Source organism: Rhinolophus sinicus, linkage group LG14, assembly GCF_036562045.2.
Source record: "Rhinolophus sinicus isolate RSC01 linkage group LG14, ASM3656204v1, whole genome shotgun sequence".
Lineage (NCBI taxonomy): Eukaryota > Metazoa > Chordata > Mammalia > Chiroptera > Rhinolophidae > Rhinolophus > Rhinolophus sinicus.
In genome coordinates this window covers 17,503,352-17,525,127 of record NC_133763.1, presented here as the reverse complement: position 1 = coordinate 17,525,127, position 21,776 = coordinate 17,503,352, and the positions used below count along the sequence as shown (strand labels likewise).

Sequence of the window (21,776 nt, the reverse complement as noted above, 5' to 3'; positions counted from 1 at the left end):
CCTGAAGTTAAGAACTTTTCCCCCCTCTGTCTTCCTCTCCAGGGTCCTGCTGCGTGTCCGCATGCTGTACTACCTAAGACAAGAAGTTATAGGGGACCAGGCGGATAAGATCTTAGAGGGTGCTGACTCAAGGTTAGTGCACGCGCACGGGGCTTCCCTGCCGCCCTGTGACAATCCAGCTCGTTGCACAATAGCACGGATTGTATTTCAAAACCTTCATAAACTTAGTAGCACATCTCCTTTTTTTTTGCATTAAATGCCATGTTTGTCCTGTGATCTTGGAATATGATGAGAATCGGGAAAAGCCTGTGTGTGTGTGTGTGTGTGTGTACATATGTATGTATAAAGAGGTGTGAACTAAATTGCTGGTGTTCTGAGATGATCTTTAAAATGGGCCACCGGGTGCTAAAGCTCATTTCTGGTCCTGGTGGAAAGCGACTGCCCTCTGCCCTCTCTTGTAACCTTTGCTCAGCCGTCTCCATGATGCTCAGGTGCTCGCTGTGGGAAGGGGTGTGTGAGTGCGTTACCGTGTTCACTACTTGGAATTCTTCTTTAATGCTGGCACTTTAAAAACTATTACGCAAACGGTTGCCTTTGTAGTGAAGCTGATGTGTGGATACCGGAGCCTTTCCACGCGGAGGTCCCTGCAGATTGGTGGGATAAGGAAGCAGATAAGTCCCTCCTAATTGGAGTGTTCAAACACGGTAAGTGACGTTTCTGTTGGACTACGTCTGACCGTGTGGCTTTGTCTTTGTTTAGAGCCCTTTGCATACTCGTTTCCAAAGTCATAATATTAATGAGGCTAGTTCCAAAGGACTCTTGGCGTCTACCATTTTCCTGCACTAAAAATCTAATATGAACTGTAAATATCAGATGCTGTTTTTGAATGTTTGTTGAGTATTTGAGAAGAAAACATTTCTTTCTTGGCTGTAAATAAAACCAAAACCATATTTGTTTTAATAATAGCCAAATTGTCCTGTAGCTCTCCCTAAACTTTTCTTCCAGCACGGCTCCCCTTGCTGGCTCTGCCAGCCCGTGTCAGAGTGGACGGTGGGCTTAACCTCTGCTATTAATCTGTACAAGTGCCTCCTGGGCTTTGTTCCAAGCAATATTTCACAAATGTCAGTACTGAGAACTCTCAGCTCCCCTGAGTGGGATGCAGCCTTGTTAACTTTGAAAGGCTAGGGATGCAGAACTGGCATGATATATACAGTGAGCGATTCCTGATTATAATCCGAATTCTCTGGAGGTCGCAGAGGTACTCTCAGCAGCCCAGCCTGACTAAAGGGGAGAATGATGGCTTATAAAACCTTTCATGATTACAGTTTGGCTTGCGGCTCTACAGCAGTTAGGAGCGGTGTGTTGTAGTACACATCCTAATTGAATTGTGCTGTTCTGCCTATGTACTGCAGCCGCGTTTTGTGAGCTCAGCCTAAAAATCATTTTCCCGCAGTGCACTGTTGGGATCTGCCATTTTCCATCTAGTCAACTTGGGCAGTCAAAAAGCAAATTGCAGTTTGAAAACCATGGAGGGAACAGTGTCATCGTACTGACATGCAGCCTCCTAAACCTAATCAGACAGGTGCGCTGGCCTTACAGAGACAGGGATTTTTCAGCCAGCGGTGCAGCTTCCTGCAGGACTGATGCTGGGAGGATGGGGGAGTTGGGGCAGCGCTGCCGAGGTCAGGCAGGAGCCTCACGGAGCCTTTGAAATGTCGGGCCAAATGAGGTCTTGGGGAAAACAGGGTCAGAAATCTTCCCGGGCACCTTGCAGTTATTCTGAACCTATTTTTTTCTCAGTATTTGTGATCGTTTTGATCACATCCTGAAATGTGAACTGTCCCCCAAAATCTGCCCTGGAGCTGAGCGTTCCGTAGAAGGTTCTGCCATATCGGGGTTCTTTTAAAACACAACACAGATTATCCTCTTGATTGAGAAACGAAGTTTGTGTGTTGTGGCAATGCTGTGATTTTGTCAGTGACGGGCCTTTCATTGTTTCTGTGTTGTCCTCTGTGGCCGCTGGGCCTGGCACAGGTTACGAGAAGTACAACTCCATGCGAGCTGACCCCGCACTGTGCTTCCTGGAACGAGTCGGTATGCCCGATGCCAAGGCCATAGCTGCCGAGCAGAGAGGGACAGACGTGCTAGCAGATGGTGGTGATGGGTAAGAAGGACGTTTTAAAATTTTAATAAACTTTAAGTCACTATCGCATGTATTGGCAGGGCTCAGTTCTTATACTGCAGTATGTGCTGTACTGCAGCTGATTTGAACTTCCTGACATGTACAAGTATAGTCTTTCTCTATCATAATGATTATATAAACATGAAATGTTATCTAGATAACCTGAAACTTGTTTGTCTTTTTTAAATGACAGCCCCCCCCCAGCCTACCTCCCCCACGCCCCCAATCCTCCCCCATCTCCCTTCCCTGCGCTGTTAAATACTGACAGCGTGGCTTTTGATGTCGAACCCAGATTGTTACTCTTCCCCAGGTCCCCCTCTCTTGCTTATCAGTATGATTTAAACATTTTAAAATGTTTTTATATAGGGGAGAATTTGATAGAGAAGATGAAGACCCAGAATATAAGCCAACCAGAACACCATTCAAGGATGAAATAGATGTAAGAACGAGAGTATATTGACTTTTTACAGCACCAGTAAAATATTATATGCTTATATAAGACTTGGTAAACTTTGTAGATAATGGCCTTTTCTTTCAAAGATAAAGCAAAATGACACCCACAATTAAAATAATTCTGTTTCTTGCTTTGCTTCCAAGGAATTTGCAAACTCTCCCCCAGAAGATAAGGAAGAATCCATGGAAATACGTGCCACAGGTACGGCCCCGCAGGAGCTCGTGGAGCAGAGCCCGTGTGTGCTGTGCAGGCATCGTCATGTGTCAGGGGCCTCTGGGACTCCGTGACGGTGGATCTCAAAGTGTTATTTCACTACACAGAGTCATCCCTCGTGAATGATTTTAGTTGTTGTTTATTGTTGGTTTTTCATTACATTGAATCCTTTGATAAAATAACTTTTTTGTGTTAAGATAATTTATGTATTTGTTTTATACCAGTTAGTGAAAACTTTTAAGCATCTTTAGAAATATATCTCTTGGGAGTTGGGCATTTGCCAAGTATCTGAAATATTGCCAGTTTATAGAGAATACTGACCTTTTGCCTAATGTAATATCATTAGCTAACAATTATGTGATTTTTTGTTTTGTTTTATGCCCAAGATTATTACAATACAGGAGAGGACTCTTCTAATATGGTGCATGGTGTAAAATAGACTTCTTTTTATTAGATGGATAGAGGAGCTTATTTCCCCCCTAAGGAGTTAAGAAAGGAACAGTTTATAAGTTCCATACTAATATTATTCCTTATTTACGTTATCAACACGAGAGCATTGTGATGCGCCTTCCCACGCTGTCACGCTCATGTTCATGAGTCATCTTGTTTTGATGGAAAAGCCTGTATATTGCAGGTTTGCAGCTACACATTTCAAAAATGTCTTTTCCCCTTCCCCAGGCAAGCACAGTGAGAGTAATGCTGAGTTAGGCCAACTTTACTGGCCTAACACCTCAACCCTGACCACCCGTCTGCGCCGGCTCATTACTGCCTATCAGCGCAGCTATAAAAGGCAACAAATGAGGCAAGAGGCTCTAATGAAGACTGACCGGCGGCGACGGCGGCCTCGGGAGGAAGTGAGAGCGCTAGAGGCGGAAAGGGAAGCTATAATATCTGAGAAGCGGCAAAAGTGAGTTTGTTTCAGGGTTTTACTCAATTCCTGGCCTGTTCCTGTCCTCTCAGCTCTTTTAAGCCTGCGAGAGGCAGGAACCACATCCAAGATAATGACCACCAAACAATGTGTCTGCCTAGCCCCAAAATAAGTAGCAGGCATTAAGTTTAGGGCACAGAGGAAAAGAAATAATAAACTTGGGGGACAGATGAGTGGCTCAGTTGGTTAGAACGCGAGCTCTGGGCAACGGGACTGCCGGTTCGATTCCCACATGGGCCAGCGAGCTGCGCCCTCCGCAACTAGAATGAAGTCAATGAGCTGCCCCTCAGCTCCCGGGTGGCCAGATGGCTCGGTTGGTTGGAGCGTGGGCTCTCAACCACAAGGTTGCTGGTTCGACTCCTCGACTCCCACAAGGGATGGTGGGCTCTGCTCCCTGCAACTGAAAATGAACACGGCACCTTGAGCTGAGCTGCTGCTGAGCTCCCAGATGGCTCAGCTGGTTGGAGCGCGTCCTCTCAACCACAAGGTTGCCGGTTCGACTCCCGCAAGGGATGGTGGGCTGTGCCCCCTGCAACTAGCAATGGCAACTGGACCTGGAGCTGAGCTGCGCCCTCCACAACTAAAATTGAAAGGACAACTTGACTTGGAAAAGTCCTGGAAGTACACACTGTTCCCCAATAAAGTCCTGTTCCCCTTCCCCAATAAAATCTTAAAAAAAAGAAAAAAAGAAATAAACTTGAAGCCTTTTTACTCAAGTACAGGTCAAGCTAATGTCTTCTTTCTAATAGGTGGACGAGAAGAGAAGAGGCAGATTTCTACCGTGTAGTATCCACTTTCGGGGTGATTTTTGACCCCATGAAACAGCAGTTTGATTGGAACCAATTCCGAGCCTTTGCCAGACTGGACAAAAAGTCTGATGAGAGTTTGGAGAAATACTTCAGTTGTTTTGTGGCCATGTGTAGGCGAGTGTGTCGAATGCCCACTAAACCAGATGATGGTAGGTCCATTTAGTAACAAAAGTTCTATAGTAATAGACCAATGAAGTGAAAAATAAGAGAATGAACAATGTAAAGCCTGCTTTGGATTTTCCCAAACAAGTGTGATTGTTTTCTTGTTTTCAGAACCACCCGACCTCTCCATGATCGAGCCAATCACAGAAGAGCGTGCCTCTAGAACTCTCTACCGCATCGAACTGCTCCGGAAAATCCGTGAGCAGGTTCTGCATCACCCTCAGCTGGGAGAGAGGCTGAAGCTCTGCCAGCCAAGCTTGGACTTGCCAGAGTGGTGGGAATGTGGCAGGCATGACCGAGACTTGCTGGTGGGTGCTGCTAAACATGGGGTCAGTCGGACGGACTACCACATCCTCAACGACCCCGAGCTGTCCTTCTTGGACGCACACAAAAACTTTGCCCAGAACAGAGGGGCAGGTAATATATCATCTTTGAACCCACTGGCCGTTGGATTTGGCCAGACTCCTGCAGTCATCTCATCCAGCCACGTTCAGGATGAAAAGGTGATGGGGCAAACTGAAGGGAAAGTGGAGGAGTCTGAAAACCCAGCTGCCCAAGAGAAACCAGAGGTGAAAGAAGAGGAAGAAGAAACCGACTCTGGGGAAAAGAGCAGTAAGCAGGAGAGTGAGGCCGAGGCCAGCTCCGTAAAAAATGAACTGAAAGGTATGGAGGTCAGTGCCGATACAGGGCCCAAGTCTATTTCAGAAAAAGGTTCGGAAGAGGATGAAGAAGAAAAGCTGGAGGATGATGATAAGTCAGAAGAATCTTCCCAACCTGAAGGTAATGCCTGGCCACTCGGGCCTCTCTCCTCATTCCACAGCAGCAGTTGAAACATGCCAAGTTTTCATGTCACATGACAAGGCCTCTTTTTTGTTTTTTAAGAGTAATTAGTGTCCATTTTCTTCTGTGAAGGGATAATTTCAGGTTATGCTTAGATGTATGTTCTGCTGTGATATGGCATGGAAACATGATATTTCAAGCAAGTTAGAGTCTCAGAAGAGTTTTATGGACACAGCACTTCTGGCTTAAGGATAGGGGTTAACTTTATAGTATCAATATTTAAAATTCCGAGTGATTTTAATTTGGACAATTAAATGTGAGGGAGAAGAATCATTCACTGAGTAGATATTGATAATTATTTTTAAATACAAAGTTTCATTTATTTAGTTTTAATTCACAAATAAAGAAGTAGAATCTGAAAATAACCAGTTTTCTTTCTAAGTCACAGGCTGCTGTACCTGGCACAAATAAAAATAAGGCATATTGTACTGTTCTGCTGGAGCTGGAACTTTGAACTTAGCTGATACGTTAGCCCTTTTTCCTGTGTGGAGGGATGTCGGCTCTTGAGTGAGAGACTTGGCTGTCATTCAGCCTCCTCTGAGATTTACTTGCCCGTGGTCAGATGACTAGTGAGATATCCTCACTAAGCCTCTGCTTCTTCATCTATAAAATGGAAATAACCGTGTACATGAAAGGGCTGTTACAGGCTTTAAACGACAAGATGTGTAAAATGCCTAATACCGTTTTAGCCGTGTTATAGCTACTGAATAAAACAGAGTGGATTGATACTCAGATTTTCCATCCTGCCCTTTCTAAACTTCTTTTTCAGTGATATTCTGGTTGTGAGTAACGCATATTAACTCCTTTCTCAGCAGGAGCTGTCTCCAGAGGGAAGAATTTTGATGAAGAAAGCAATGCTTCTATGAGCACTGCTAGGGATGAAACCCGAGATGGATTCTACATGGAGGATGGAGACCCTTCGGTAGCTCAGCTTCTTCATGAAAGAACCTTTGCCTTCTCGTTTTGGCCTAAGGTTGGTGGGTTTTATGTTGTTTGGTTTTGTTGACCAAAAGAGTGTGGTGGAGGGAATCATATTAGCTTGATTTTTCAAATAATTTTAAGATAAACTTTGATACAGTGTGTGAAAACTGTTGATTTTTCTCATGTTTTAAAGGATAATCTGGAAAAGCCCAAAGAAAAGAAATCTGTAGAATACTTTTGTAATAGGATAGGCAAGGTGAGGTTTTGTTTTTTTTGTTTTTTTTTAGGTTAGTAATCATGGTATCCGCTATAGTCTGTGGATTATTGTTTCACAGGCTCACCCTTTGACAAAATACAACATGTGGACTTAAAAAAAAATTTTTTTATTGGGGTGAAAGACACATAACATGAAATTTATGATCTTAACCAATTTTAAGTGTATAGATTAGTCTTCAGTATATTCATCTTGTAAAACCAATCTCCAGAACTTGATCTTGCATGACTGAAACTTTACACCCATTAAACATCTCCTTTTTTACCCTCCCCGTAGTCCTGACAATGACTAGTCTACCTTTTGTTTCTGTGAATTTGACCACTTGAAATCCATCATGTAAGTGGAATCATACAATACTTGTCCTTTGTGACTGGCTTATTTCACCTGGTATAATGTTCTCAAAGTTTACCCAGGTGATAGCATGTAACTGTTTCCTTCCTCTTTAGGGCTGAATAATACTCCATTGCACGTATATACCACATTTTCTTTATCCATTCATCCGTCAGTGGGACATTTGTGTTCTTTATACCTCTTGGCTTATTATTGTGCTACTAAGAACATGAGTGTACTAATATCTCTATGAGATCCTGCTCTCAATTCTTTCGGACATATACCCAGAACTGGGATTGCAGGTCATATGGTAGTTCTAGTTTTAATTTTTTGTGGTATCTCCATACTGTTTTCTACAGCAGTTACACCATTTACAACCCCACCAACAATGCACCGGGGAAAATGTGTGGACTTTTAAAACTGTGTGTTTTGATTTCATTTTTAATCTAAAGTAGAACTTTCAGATTTAAGACAACTTCCATATATTTGGAAACCTTCTTCACTTGGGAGAGGGTGGGCGGTTAACCCATTTGGTTCAATACGTTATGTGATAATTCCAAAGGAAGTTAACTGTAACCAAAAGCGAAGTGGAAATTACTTTTTTGGCTAACTAGCGTAATTTTATAATAAGTCCCTGTGTAACTCACGTCTGTTTTTCTGGGTGTGGAAATAATCATCCTAGTCACCATAGCAGGACTATCTGGTTTAAAACAACACAAAAACAGCTTTAGTCGAGTCATCCCCAGGCTGGCCTTCCATAGTGGTAGTTGCGTAAGAAACAATGTGAAATTTTTAACCGAAGAATGTACTATCAAAGACATCTTTTTCTCTCTGCACCCTCTCACTTCCCCTGTTAGGCTAATTCCCTATTGAGAATAGAAGGGAGTTCCCCAGGTCAGTCAGAAGGTCTACAGTAAGTAGCAGGCACTTTTAATCTATGGAAACTGGGTCTAAGAGCTGTAATTAGACATTTTTAATGTACACGCTTCAGTGAAATTTGAAGTGATAATAGGTAGGGAATGCAAATTGCCATTCATTAGGTGTTCCTAGGTAGTTGCCCATTTTGTAATGCTGAACTTTATTAATAGTGACGCTAATGAAGCCCCACTTCCTGGGACAGACTGTGATCCCGCCTGTGGATCCGAAGCACCAGAGCATCTGAGAAGCTAAATGCAGGGCTCCCTGGTTACCTGCCGACAGTCACCAACAATTCTTTAGCTTGACTAACAGCTACTTTTAAAACATGGGGGCATTTTAGAGATAGTGGTAATGTAATGTTTCCTAATTGATGTGATTCGGTGTTCACAAGTGAAGAATATTCTGTTTCCTGCATTGGGGTCACCTTAGGACCTCCCACCATAGCAAGGCAGTTTGGGTGGATTTTGTTTATTTACTTGCTCATTGGTTTTCTTTACTTTTAGCCCACCGATTGACTTTTAAACCTTTTATGCTCTTTCATATCTTAGTGGAAATACTTACCTAGTAATTTTTACCCAAGTCTTTGTTACAATTTCATGTGACTTTTCTTCTCCCTCCAGGATCGAGTAATGATAAACCGATTAGACAACATCTGTGAAGCGGTGCTGAAAGGCAAATGGCCAGTAAATAGGCGCCAGATGTTCGATTTCCAGGGCCTCATCCCTGGTTACACGCCCCCCACTATGGACAGTCCCCTGCACAAGCGGAGCTTTGCCGAGCTCTCCATGGTTGGCCAAGCGAGCATCAGTGGGAGTGAGGACCTCACCACTTCTCCTCAGCTGTCAAAGGTAGGCAAGAGCGTTTGTTTTACGGTGTCAAGTTCAGCTCTCTAAATCTTTACGCAGTTTGGACACTTGTGTTTCACTGGTCCTTCTGAGAAATACGGCTGCTGTTTATCCTTGGCTCTGTTCAAAAGTCATGAATGTTTCATTTCTTAAGCTTCTGGTTCTTTCTTTCTGAAAGCCAGCCCGTATGGCACATACCATTTGGGCTCATTGTTTTGTTGGACTTTTTCGATAGGAAGATGCCCTTAACCTCTCCGTCCCTCGCCAGCGGAGGAGGAGGAGGAGGAAAATTGAAATCGAGGCTGAAAGAGCTGCCAAGCGGAGAAACCTCATGGAGATGGTCGCCCAGCTTAGGGAGTCTCAGGTGGTCTCGGAAAATGGACAGGAAAAAGTTGTAGATTTATCAAAGGCCTCGAGAGAGGCAACAAGCTCTACCTCAAATTTTTCATCTCTTACTTCAAAGTTTATCTTGCCTACTGTCTCGACACCAGTGTCTGATGCCTTTAAGACTCAAATGGAACTGCTCCAGGCAGGCCTGTCACGCACACCCACGAGGCATCCACTTAATGGCTCCCTAGTGGATGGAGAGCCTCCCGTGAAGAGGAGGCGGGGAAGGAGGAAAAACGTGGAGGGCCTTGACCTGCTTTTCATGAGCCACAAACGGACGTCTTTGAGCGCAGTAAGTTCAGGAGCTCATCTCCATGGTGTGTGCCCATGTTGGCAGCCCGGGTCGCTGTGTTGTGGATGCTGCCGCTCTCTGTTCCTTTCAGTGACGTGGCATTCAAGCTGGCTTCCGCCGCTAAAAAAAACAATTACGCTAAACGGACTCCTGGTTCTGAGCTGGCAGATTATGTTGAGCATTGATAACAGATCACTCAGCCTGAACCAAACGTAGCTGGAGGCTTTGGTCTTCCCAAGATTCCGATATATTGATTACTCTCGGAAGACTAGCCTGAAACAGAAACATGTGCTTCTGAGCCTGTAATTCTTATTTCTGAATTCTTGAGGTGAAAAAAGCTTCTGCTGTTAAAAATTACTGATATGTTTTGAGTCTGGTGTTTATTAGATTAGTATAAATGTTTACTTTCAGAACTTAAGATTTATATTCATATACAGAGTTAGTGACTACAAATTCTCCTACCTCCATAACTAGATATTTTAAAAATCTCATCTGATCTGGGCTAGCTTAGGTTTGAATGAAATGTGTGTGCCCAGGGATTTTGACATTTTTTTTTTTCAATTCAGAGGACACAAGTGCAGTGTAATAAAAATTCTCTTCCCTAATCTGCGCCCACCACACCACCTAGAAATGTGCCTGCCACCTAACTAATGACGAGGGTTTTATCGCCAAGAACCCGATCACATGCGGCCCCCTTTTAAAGGGCTAATTAGCACTAGATATCTTAACGCCTGTTGATTCGTAACCCGAATCATCACGGTGGCTCTGGCGCTCCCTGTCTGCGTGAGGATCCAGCACTCCTGTGACACGGTGGGCTCTTGCGCTGGGCGTGGGGCAGTGTGCGAAACGCTGAAATTTAAACCAGGGGGTAGACGGTTGTTTGTTTTATGTATTTTTACTCATTCCATCCCTGGACAGATAATGCCCATTTTCTATTTCTTGAACCTAGAGAAATCTTAATCACTTAAAAGAGTAGGGGAAGAGGTGGTTGGTTGGGTTCAAGTCTAGAAATGACAAAATAGCATTCACTGAAATTTACCCCTGGTGGGGTCTGATTAAAACAGAAGCATCCAGGTGATTACAGTTAATTTTTAAAATTCATTATTTAACGCACTAGTCACAATAATGGTCGTTTTGTTGAGTGCATGATTGCTTTTAGAAGCCTGTGAAAATGCAACACTTTGTAATGGATCAGCTGTGACTGGCTTGTTCCTTGGGTTCAAACGCCATTTCCAGGTGTGTGCTCCCCACCGTTGCATGTCTAGTGATTAGCCTTCCTGCTTGAAACCACTCTGTTAACACTTGGATGGATTTTGTTCACCGAAAATCCTCTTTGTAAACCTCAAGTTGAGTTTCTGCAGTTCACACCTCTTTTCATTTACTATTGAGTTTAATATTTTAATCACGGCACATACTTGTTTATGGACCAAACCTCAGGAATTAATAGTCATTGCTGCTATTTTCCTATTGTATTTATATACCTTTATTAAACTAAAGACTGACTATTCATTTCACATATTTTAAGCCAGCCCTAAGAACTTACTGATATTTTTCTTTTTCTAAAGTCACATTTAGCAACCCAGCTCAAAACTCCTAATAGACGTTAGAGAATATATATATATATATATATATATATTATGTGTGTGTGTGTATATATATATATTATATATATATTATATAATATATATATATATATACACACACATATGTATATATCTTTTTTTGTCTGTCAAATGTTGGAATTTGGGGATTCCTCATTTGGTGTTGTGGAGGGTTATAGCATGCACATGAAACACAGGGAAAACACTGATTGATCTGTAAATAAACTGAGTGGTGAAGAGGTGTAAAGGATGGCAATGTTACTTGTACAGAGCAAGACAGATTCTAAAATCTTGTATTATGTCAGCACTTGACCTGGAGGTCATTTGGTGCTACCATGAAAAGTAAGGGTGTAGCCACCATGCACGCAGCTGCCTTGTGAGAGTTGGCCCTGTCCCGTGCCAGGCACTGGGAGGCGAAAAATAAAGGCCTGACAGGTGCTTGTGCGAGAGAATTCAGTGTGTAAGAGAATAATGTATCCTAGTTGTGAGTCCCAAAGGAAGAATGGGAATGGGGGAAGGGGCCATGGTGAGAAACAGATGAGCAACTTTCCCTTGAGCGGGTTGTATTTCAGTTAGGTTTTAAAGATTGTATAAGAGTTGGTCATTTGAAAAGAGGGGGCAGGCAGAGCATGTGAAAAGGCCCTGAGGCCAGAGAGAGCCTGTCATGTTTGGTGAACAGCTTATTGGCTGGGGAATTTGTGAGGAGGCAGGTTCAGCAGAGATGAGCTTGGAGACAAAGTGGGATGCAAATCAGGGAGGGTTTTAATTGCGATGCTGAAGAACTTGGATTTTATAATGAAGGTGGTAGGGATTCAGTCATCACAATAGTTTAAAAGAGTGATGTGACATAATGTTTTGAAGTGGAAGGAATACATTCTGGAAAACTGACTCCATTATAGCAGTGAGAAGCGTAGAATGGGAGACCATTAGGAATATTGCAGTGATATGGGCAGGGAGTGATGCCAGCCTGAACCATGTTCAGCTGGCCAGTGGGAATGGAGAAATGGGCTGACATAAAAATGTCTGGAAGTTGAAAAAACAGTTTGAGGAACAGTGGCTGGATGATGGTAAAATCTAAACTTCAATCTTTTTAGTGTTACCATCTATACCTAACACAAAATGTTGGACTACCAACAAAATTGTACTGTTCACAGAGTGCCAAAAAGCTGCGTATAAACTGGCCTTCGGCATAGTTCTTTATTTAAACAATTTTAATGATGTTTATCTATGGATCCCCAAGAGAGATTGAGAGGCTACCTCGTGTGCACGTCAGGCTCAGCCTGCACTGCCCGTGTTGTATTCCTAGTGGCTTGCTTAAGCTTTCAGACGTGGAGTGTGGATCACTGTGAATTCTCTACATAATTACTAATTCTACAGTGTGAAGAATATTAAAGTTTCATCTTCTAATTGGATAGCTGTTCCAAACCTGACATTATTTCAAATAGCTTTTTTCCCTTTTTGACCAAAGATCTATTTTGCTAGAGTAGCATTTTCTTAGGACGTTACCAGAATCTCTCTCTCCATGTGAGAATTCAGACCATTGTCAACTTTCTTCAGGAGGATGCTGAGGTGACCAAAGCTTTTGAAGAAGATATAGAGACCCCACCAACAAGAAACATTCCTTCTCCTGGACAGCTGGACCCCGACACACGGATCCCTGTTATAAATCTCGAAGATGGGACGAGGCTGGTGGGGGACGACGCTCCTAAAAATAAGGACTTAGTCGAATGGCTGAAGCTGCACCCTGCTTACACTGTTGATATGCCAAGTTATGTACCAGTAAGTATGGCGAGCTTAGTGAGAGAGGAGTCGTCCTGCAAGGACAGTCCATGTCGTCTCCCATACAACATAGAAATCCCTGGTCCCTCTGCGTTTGCTTGAATGTCTCCTCGTCTAGAACGTTTCCCAGTTTTGGTCATTGTATAGTCTACATTCAAGAAGCTAGCTTTAGGTCTGTCCTACTGGAAGGGCAGCCTCATAGGTATTTGAAGACTCCTATTAAGCATTTTCTTACTTTTTCCATCTCTCACCACACAGATACGGTTTCTCCAGTATTCATATTCTTTGCCTGGCGTAGTTTCCAGGTGGTCTCATTATTGGGATAACACTCATGAATGCACTTTAATTGGTCTCCAGCCCAGGTCTGACCAGCGCAGCGTACTATGAAGCTGTTACTTGCAGAGATTTGGTCAGCTAATACAGCCTAGGACTTTTTTAGCTTATTTTTTAAGCAAGTAACTGACACGTATGCCTTAAATTAAACATTAGACAATATCTCTGGATCATTTGTCCGTAAACTGTTTACTAGCTAGCATTGCAACTCTTTTACTTCCTTCCATACTTATGTGATTGATTTTTGAAAACTTACATGTAGGATTTTACATTTTATTATGTTCAGCCTGAGTTGAGTTCCTGACACTTAGCATGCCCCTCCTACAAAGGTCCTTTGGTCCCTTGGTCGGTTCTCTTCTGTCATAGATGCGATATCACCTCTGTATTCATTCAAGTCAATGAGTAGCAATTAGCGAAGGTACTAGAGAAAAGTTTCCTTTAAAATTACCATGACTTGGTTAAGTATTTGAAGAAAAGACTTTAAGTGGAGTTATTGACAGACAAAAGGAAAAGCAGACTCTTGAGTTTACATGTTTGTTTAGTTCCTTAATGTACAGGGGGGGAAATAGGACTTTTTCCTTTGAAAGAAAAGTATGGTTTTTAGTAGTTAAAATTGTTGAAATTTCCATAGTAATTGAAAATGACTTCACTGTTTGTCATTTATACAGGAAAGAATAAGTACTACATGCAATTTTACTAAATACATATATATATATTTTATTTTTTTGCAGAAGAATGCAGATGTGCTGTTTTCCTCATTTCAGAAACCGAAACAAAAACGACATAGATGTCGAAACCCTAACAAATTGGATATAAACACTTTGACAGGAGAAGAAAGGGTGCCTGTCGTCAATAAACGAAATGGAAAGAAGGTAAACGTTGGAAAGGGAAGTTGGGCCTCTCTGAGTTCTTATCCCAGAAAGAAGTGTTTTATCCTGACATCTTTATTAAAAAGAAAAAAAATCACATTTTTTCTAGGATCTGTGTATATGATATGTGTATGTATGTGTGTATGTATGTATGTATATGTATATATATATGGATGGAAAAGGGGAGAGGGCAGAACTTAACGTGTTTTTAAAGCATTTTCCTAATAACCTCTCTCCAGATGGGTGGAGCCATGGCACCTCCAATGAAGGATCTACCCAGGTGGCTGGAAGAAAATCCTGAATTTGCAGTTGCTCCAGACTGGACTGATATAGTTAAGCAGTCTGTAAGTACAAACTCTGCGTGTTCATCATGAAAGGTATCTAAACAAAACTGTTCTCCTGAATTTTTCTTTATTTTCTGTGCCATTAATTATTCAGTTCTCTTACCTTAAAAGAATTGACATAATACATCATTTTCAAACATCATGACTACATCATCGTGTCTTGTGTCAATACCATCAATCCAAAGTGGATTAGACAGGTCTGATATAAAACGATTGTGTAGAAATACACATTCACAGTCTCAGAGGTGGACTGACTCCCTGCAGGGAGGAGTGGCCCCGGTAAACCTAACTAACACTCCATCGTGGAACAGAATTTATGGTGGTTGAGATTATTAGCATTAACTGTGATTTCTGATATTAAAATAAAAAGTACAATAATTCTGCCTAAATTTCTTTTCACTATTACTTTCTTTTTAAAATTAATTTGTTGATAATGTCTTGATTCCTTTGTTTATTTGACGTATATAGTAAAACTCCTTATTTTTCTTTTGGTGTACAGTTCTATTAGTCTAAACACAGGTATAGTTTTGTGAACTGCCACCATAATCAGAGAGTTCCTCGTCCCCCCAAAATTCCCTATTATTCTCTCCCCACCACCCCGAGCCCCTGACAACTGGTGATCTGTTCTCTCATCTCTAGAGTTCTGTCTTTCTGAGGCTGTCACATAAACAGAAGCATAAAGTATGGAACTTTGGTTTCACTTATTATATTGAGAGTCATCCAGGTGGTTGCATGTGTCAAAAGTTTGTTCCTTTCTGTTGCTGAGCAGCCCCCATTGCATGGATGTGCCCCCATATATGGTTAGCCATCACCCACGGAAGGATGTCTGGGCCGTTTCCAGATTTGGGCAATTATGAGTATAACTGCTGTAAACATTTGTGTACAGGTTTTAGTATGAACGTTTTTCTTTCCCTGGAGTAGGTACTAAAATGTAATTTTAATTAAGTTTTCTATACTTTCAGCTTCCTTCTGATGTGTTATTTCTCGAGTTAGTTATGGATGCAGATAACTTGACATTTACCTCACTGATAGAGCAGCCTTTAACAATTTTTCTGCAACTCAGCACAATTCAGTGAGCTAATGGAATGCTAAAATACAGAATTTTTGCTCTCATAAGTCTTACCATTGTGCTCTTAGAGTGGAAATAATTGCTTATGTATTTCCATTCAGAATGTCAATTTTCAGATCATAAAGGCCCACACTGGAATCGAGTTTTCTTCAGCAACTTTTACAGCCACTGTTTGCCTCTCCATTTCCTTCAGGGTTTTGTTCCCGAGTCGATGTTTGACCGTCTTCTCACTGGACCTGTGGTGAGGGGAGAAGGAGCGAGCAGAAGAGGAAGAAGGCCCAAAAGTGAAATTGCCAGAGCAGCTGCAGCTGCTGCCGCTGTGGCCTCCACTTCAGGAATCAACCCTCTGTTGGTGAACAGCCTGTTTGCTGGAATGGACCTTACGAGCCTTCAGAATCTCCAGAATCTCCAGTCTCTCCAGCTGGCAGGTCTCATGGGCTTCCCTCCAGGACTGGCAACAGCTGCCGCTGCCGGAGGCGATGCGAAGAATCCTGCTGCCGTGCTGCCCCTGATGCTGCCGGGCATGGCGGGCCTGCCCAACATGTTTGGACTGGGCGGGTTGTTGAATAACCCTCTATCCGCTGCTACTGGAAACACCACTACTGCTTCTAGTCAAGGAGAACCGGAAGACGGCACTTCAAAAGTAGAAGAGAAAGGAAATGAGAACGAAGAAGAGAACAAAGACTCTGAGAAAAGCACAGATGCTGTCTCGGCTACTGACTCTGCAAATGGATCTGTTGGTGCTGCTACTGCTCCGGCCGCATTGCCCTCCAACCCGCTGGCCTTCAACCCGTTTCTCTTGTCCACCATGGCTCCAGGCCTCTTCTACCCGTCCATGTTTCTACCTCCGGGACTGGGAGGATTGACACTGCCTGGGTTCCCCGCATTAGCAGGACTTCAGAACGCCGTGGGCTCCAGCGAAGAGAAGGTCCCTGACAAGGCCGAGGGGGCCACCTTTCAGGAAGAAGAGAACCTAGAAGGCAGCGATGCCGAGGAGAACCTGGATAAGACTGCGGAGTCCTCCATCTTAGAAGATGAAATAGCACAGGGTGAAGAGCTGGACTCGCTCGATGGGGGGGATGAAATAGAAAACAATGAAAATGATGAATAACCAGTACCAGTTCCAGTTAAAGTGTTTTAAAACTTTTGACAAGTGGTAGTCCTACTGTTTACACTCACAGTTAATGTTCATACCTAGTTTTATAAGCTGTTCTGTAACATAGTGTAGCAAAACAAAAAAAAAAGAAAAAAAGTCCAAGTCATGTTATACAGGTGTGTTAAAAGGTATCTTGGTCATTAAGTATTGTGCAGTGCATTATTTATTATCCCTAGGAGAGATGAAATTTGAGAGGTGATCATGTCTTTTTAAGGAAATTTACATAATGCTCTGCTTTTTTTTTTCTTTCTTTTTCTTTTGGTACCATTGGTATTATAATAAAGAGCAATTTGTAACTGAGGGGCACTAATGGAAGGACGTGCTGCTCAAAGGAAGTATGAAGTTATATATTTAATTTTTTAATTTTAATTTTTTTGCTGTGAAGGTCAAGATGAAATTTACCATACATATCATACTTGCTCATTTGTTTCCCTTTCTGACTGTATGGGGGTTCCCACACGTGCGCATACACACACATCCATACACTCTGACAATCTCCACGTTAGTGTGAACGTCTCTGTCGTGAGGCGCAGCAATAATAAGGCAGCTGTTGAATGTGAAGGGTCCCTTTGGAAATTAACCTACTGGGAGGGTTCTTGCCAGAAGAACGACAGTTCCATTGTCTCGTGGTCTTGTAATGCACTGGTATAAACAAAATAAATAGATGAATAAATAAAGAGTGAGAGAATAGAGAATCAGGTACCTTTTTTAAATTAAAGGACTTTGTTACTTTAGCCACAAAGCTAAAACAGCATTACCTCAGCTCTAAACTAGCCTTGAAGTTTACAGACATGACTTTGTAAATGTATTGTTTTTCTTTGTTGTGATGTCCTTTTATTTTTTTCTTTGAAAACTGCTATCATGTAAGATAAAATGTAAATTGCTGCCAACTGTAGTAATGATGCTTTTAATAAAAGTGACCCATGATATGCAGAAATGTAATTATAGGATGTAGTGTGTAGGGGAACTGGTGTTCACTCTATTTTTTGTATTCGCAATAGATGCAAATACGGCACTCTGGCCTTTGTACAGTCTCTTGTTATATCCTCTTCTACTAGATTAGCTGTTAGTAATGGGCTAAGCTGATTGTCTTCAGACTGGACGGAAAGAAAACCTTAAATTACCTTCACATAATTCCACTCCAGATATCTCAACAGAACCACACACAAAAACCTCCTATTACTCTCTCAAAAGGGCATCTGAGACTGAGAATACTTAAAAATGTGTGCAGCGTCTGATAATGTGGTACACCAAAGAACAAAAGGGCAAAAGAAAAATGAGGCTTTAATAGGCACAATATCTAGGTCATTTATCCTTGGTTAACGGGTAGAAAAACACAATGCCGGAGTGTCAGCAAGGGACACAAAGGCGCTCTGGTGTCCCGCAGACCAGCGCTTGATGCCAGAAACTGGCAAGCCCATGCGGAGTGGAAAGGGACCCACTCAGGCAGGCACGCCGAGCGCCCACGCACGCGCACACAGACCGGGGAGCCGCTGATTTGTGCTCCCCTTTATGACCTTTGATATTTGAGGCACAATATAATTTGAGAGCTGTTTTCACCTTTTTATGTCACCTGACCAAATACAAAGCAGTGAAAAGGGAGAGGAAGGGACGCGGCTCCAGGTGTGTGCGTCGCCTCCCTCTGACCCTCCCCCGTGTCCACACAACAGCCCACCCTCACCTGATGTGTTACAACACAGACTGTCTGAATCCCTTTTAGACAATGAGATTCGCTTCATTTATATCCCAAGGGGAAAATATACCCAGTGTGGTTCTGGGAAAGGAACGACTTGAAACCTTCTCTGTAGAGAGCCCTGGTCGCTTTTACCCACCATCATACTCTTGTGAAAGTTAACGAGCGGGTGGTGTGCGCTGGATGGAAGTGCCTTTAAGAGAATATCCCCTGAAATGGAATTCTTTCAACATGGAAAATGAAACTAGATCTGCACAAAATACAGGGAATTTAACTATTTAAATAACTGAAAGATTATTTTTAAGCCTTAAAATAAGAATTTAGGTAGGGAGACGGTGTTTAATAAAATGAGTTATAAAAGGGTCTTTTTTAAAAATTCTTTATAGTATTGGAAGTTTTCCTGTGACCTTCTGTAAGTTGAGCATCTGAAGTGACTGTCACTGTTAGAAGAAGATGCTGAGAGCGAGGATGGTCTTCAGAGCAAAGGCAGCAGCTGCCCGTGGCCAGAAGGAACCCTGACTAGACAGACAGACAGTTCACCGCAGAAACGTCATCTGGGATCAGCTGTTAACGAGGCTTTACAGTCATTCAAATTTCCACGTTGGAAAATGCTTTTTTTTCCTTTTAATGGAATTAATTCTTGATACTGGATCTTGAACTGACTGTAAGAAATATTTTAATGCAGCGTTCGTCATACCTCTCGTGTAAATTGAGCACAGAGGTGAGAAGTGCTTTGCATGGCATTACTGCCTAATCGTCACTTCTCTGGGAGGGAAACGCAGTTTTCCCAGGAGGGAACTGTGGAGAGTTTAAGAAACTGGCCAACAGTAGCTGTAGGCACTGCGTTTCGAACCCAGGCAGTCTGCCTTCAGACCCGCTTAACACTGTCCTGTTACTGCACTCTTAGGTCTCTGAAAGAAAAATCATGAGCTAAAGTGTTCGGGGCATCTGTATGTTTACATACCCCCTCCCCTCAAATCCTTCCATAAGGAATCTGAAGTTTGAGGTTGGGAATTACAAGAAGGTCTGCATGAAGTAGAGCCTGGAATAGGGTGAGCTCTGACTCAGGAAACTTGAGTCCAGTTAACTCATTAAAATTTGGGATTGATTTGCCCTGTAAGTAGTTCTATTTTTATAAAGAAGTCAAGCTTTTTACCAAGATGAACTTAAATAAGCCTCAGCTAGTAAGTTGCAAACCTGGTACTTGAACCCAGGTTGATCCAACTTCAAAGCCCAGGCTGTTGACCGCTGTCTAATTACCCTTCATCAGCACATTTATGGGGTGCTATGTGCTAGATGCTGGTTTAGTGGCAAGAATCCAGCAATGAAGAAAACAAACACCCCCTGCTGTCACGTCTAGTAGGAAGAGATGATAAGCAGATCGCAAGTAAAATTTTTGTAGATTTGAGGAAAATATTAAATAAGGTAATGAGGTAGTCAGGAAGGAGCTCTCTGTGGAGGGGACAGCTGTGCTTACACCTGAGTGATGAGAAGCAGGAGCCAGACCAGCTGGCTGGAGAACGTTCCAGGCAAAGGGAACAGCCAATGCGAAGATCATGAATTATGAGTGAACTTGGAAGAAGGGGCACAGGGGAGCCTGTCTGCCTAGAAGAATTGGGAGGCAGGGACCAGGACCCCTGGGGGAGGACTTGCATTGCCTTTTAACTGCAGTAGAAAGTCTGGAAGATATTGATGCAGGAAAGTGATTCGATCATATTCATGTTTTTAAATAAATAATCACTGTGACTGCAATGCGAAAAAATGGTTTGTAAAGAGGAGTTAGTCGGGGGCGGCAGGATAGCTCGGTTGGTTAGAGCGTGAGCTCTGAACAACCAGGTTGCCAGTTCAATTCCCACATGGGATGGTGGGCTGCGCCCCCTGCAACTAAAGATTGAAAACAGCAACTGGACTTGGAGCTGAGCTGCGCCCTCCACAGCTAGTTTGAAGGACAACTTGGAGCTGATGGGCCCTGGAGAAAAACACTGTTTCCCAATAAAATTTAGTTAAAAAGGCAGTCAGGAATTCTAGTTGGGGGACTGCTGTAGCAACCTTGGATCAAGGTAGTGGGTAGTAATAGAGATGGAAAGCAGTGGATGGATTTGGAATGGATTTTAAAGAGATAGAGCCTCTCATTTAAATTATGTGAATAATTTGAACTAACTCTTCAGGATGATTCCTACTGAAATACACCCAAAGTGAAAACAGATGAAGAATGTTCACTATGCTTTTTTTTTTTTTTTAAGAATTCCATGATTAGTGTTACAAGATACTGGAAACAGAAAATTTTCCTTCCGTATCCTGTTACAAAATTGTCTTTTCAATGAAAATTATCTGTTAATCATTTTGGGGAAGAGTTCTTAGAAACTATTTCTAATAAGTAGTGGAGGTGAAACCCGTATGTGTATTGAAGGGATGTGAGTGTGCCCTGAGCATCACTGTGTGTCTAGAGCCATCAATAAATTAGGAAGAAAAACAATGTAAATGACTTCCACTAACAAGCACTTAGAATATATCTCACTCATTCAACGTGGCTCTCTAATGAGCAATTTTATGTATTTTCTTAGGACAGATAAGATTTACCACAGTTTTATAGACATTTCACAGTAAAGTAAACTACATTTGGCAAAATGGATGAGTAAATTAATTTCTGGAATATTTAATCAAATGTAAGACTCCTTCAGTGAAAAGTATCTTATCATTTAATTTTTTATTGGGAGAGTCACCCAATATAGAGATTTTTCTGGTAGGGGTTAGGATGGTAATTTTCAAAGTTTTTTGAATGATTAAATCCTTTTTATGTTTAAGGTTTCTGCTCAACTTTCCTATTGCTCCCATTTTTATTCTTGAGTCTCTAAACCAAAACTAAAACTCGTGTGTATGCGTTGGGAATGTAGCTCCACCCTCCTAATGGGTCTGTTGGTCTGTAGGTCTTACTTTGGATCTACCAATGTAGTTGAATTTTAATTTGCACCTCCTTAACCAATGAATGTTTAACCATGTAATTTAAATGAAATTGAAAAATAGGGTAATGACAATTAAAATTTCAAATATTCTTTCATCTAGCATCTTTATCTTCAGAACCACTTACTCTTATAAATTGTTTAGCCCCCGAACTGGTTGAAATTTTCAGCAGTTGAACAGAAATGGCAGCATCCATCTCTAGACACTTACATGTCAAGTGTAGTGGTGCCTCTCCCAACGAGGTTCCTTCTCCTGCGAAGCTTTCTTACTCACGAGGTCTTTCCTGGACTCTGAGATAAACTGTCATGGTGAATTAATTTTCAGTTATAGCTAAAGGACAGCATAAAAGATTTCTAATGTATAATAAAGAGAAACACTAAGTCAAAATGTTCAGGAATCACTTAATAGTCTACTTG

At 42.1% G+C, this 21,776-nt stretch overlaps 1 protein-coding gene across 5 annotated transcripts in view; it reads left to right on the top strand.

The window, feature by feature from the left end:
* Window positions 1-21,457, top strand: part of CHD7 (chromodomain helicase DNA binding protein 7) — a 211,760-nt gene extending 190,303 nt beyond the window's left edge. For 4 of the 5 annotated variants that reach the window (XM_074318933.1, XM_019752430.2, XM_074318932.1 and 1 more), the window contains 15 exons: window positions 43-132; window positions 601-704; window positions 2,035-2,164; window positions 2,549-2,621; window positions 2,780-2,837; window positions 3,528-3,756; window positions 4,527-4,735; window positions 4,860-5,528; window positions 6,401-6,561; window positions 8,652-8,879; window positions 9,112-9,555; window positions 12,714-12,935; window positions 14,000-14,140; window positions 14,377-14,481; window positions 15,744-21,457. In XM_074318933.1, coding sequence (XP_074175034.1) covers window positions 43-132; window positions 601-704; window positions 2,035-2,164; window positions 2,549-2,621; window positions 2,780-2,837; window positions 3,528-3,756; window positions 4,527-4,735; window positions 4,860-5,528; window positions 6,401-6,561; window positions 8,652-8,879; window positions 9,112-9,555; window positions 12,714-12,935; window positions 14,000-14,140; window positions 14,377-14,481; window positions 15,744-16,661 — 3,781 coding nt within the window. In that variant the 3' untranslated portion in view covers window positions 16,662-21,457. The remainder of the gene's footprint in view (window positions 1-42; window positions 133-600; window positions 705-2,034; window positions 2,165-2,548; window positions 2,622-2,779; window positions 2,838-3,527; window positions 3,757-4,526; window positions 4,736-4,859; window positions 5,529-6,400; window positions 6,562-8,651; window positions 8,880-9,111; window positions 9,556-12,713; window positions 12,936-13,999; window positions 14,141-14,376; window positions 14,482-15,743) is intronic. The other variant, XM_019752431.2, reaches the window with a different exon arrangement.
* Window positions 21,458-21,776: the final 319 nt, after the last annotated feature.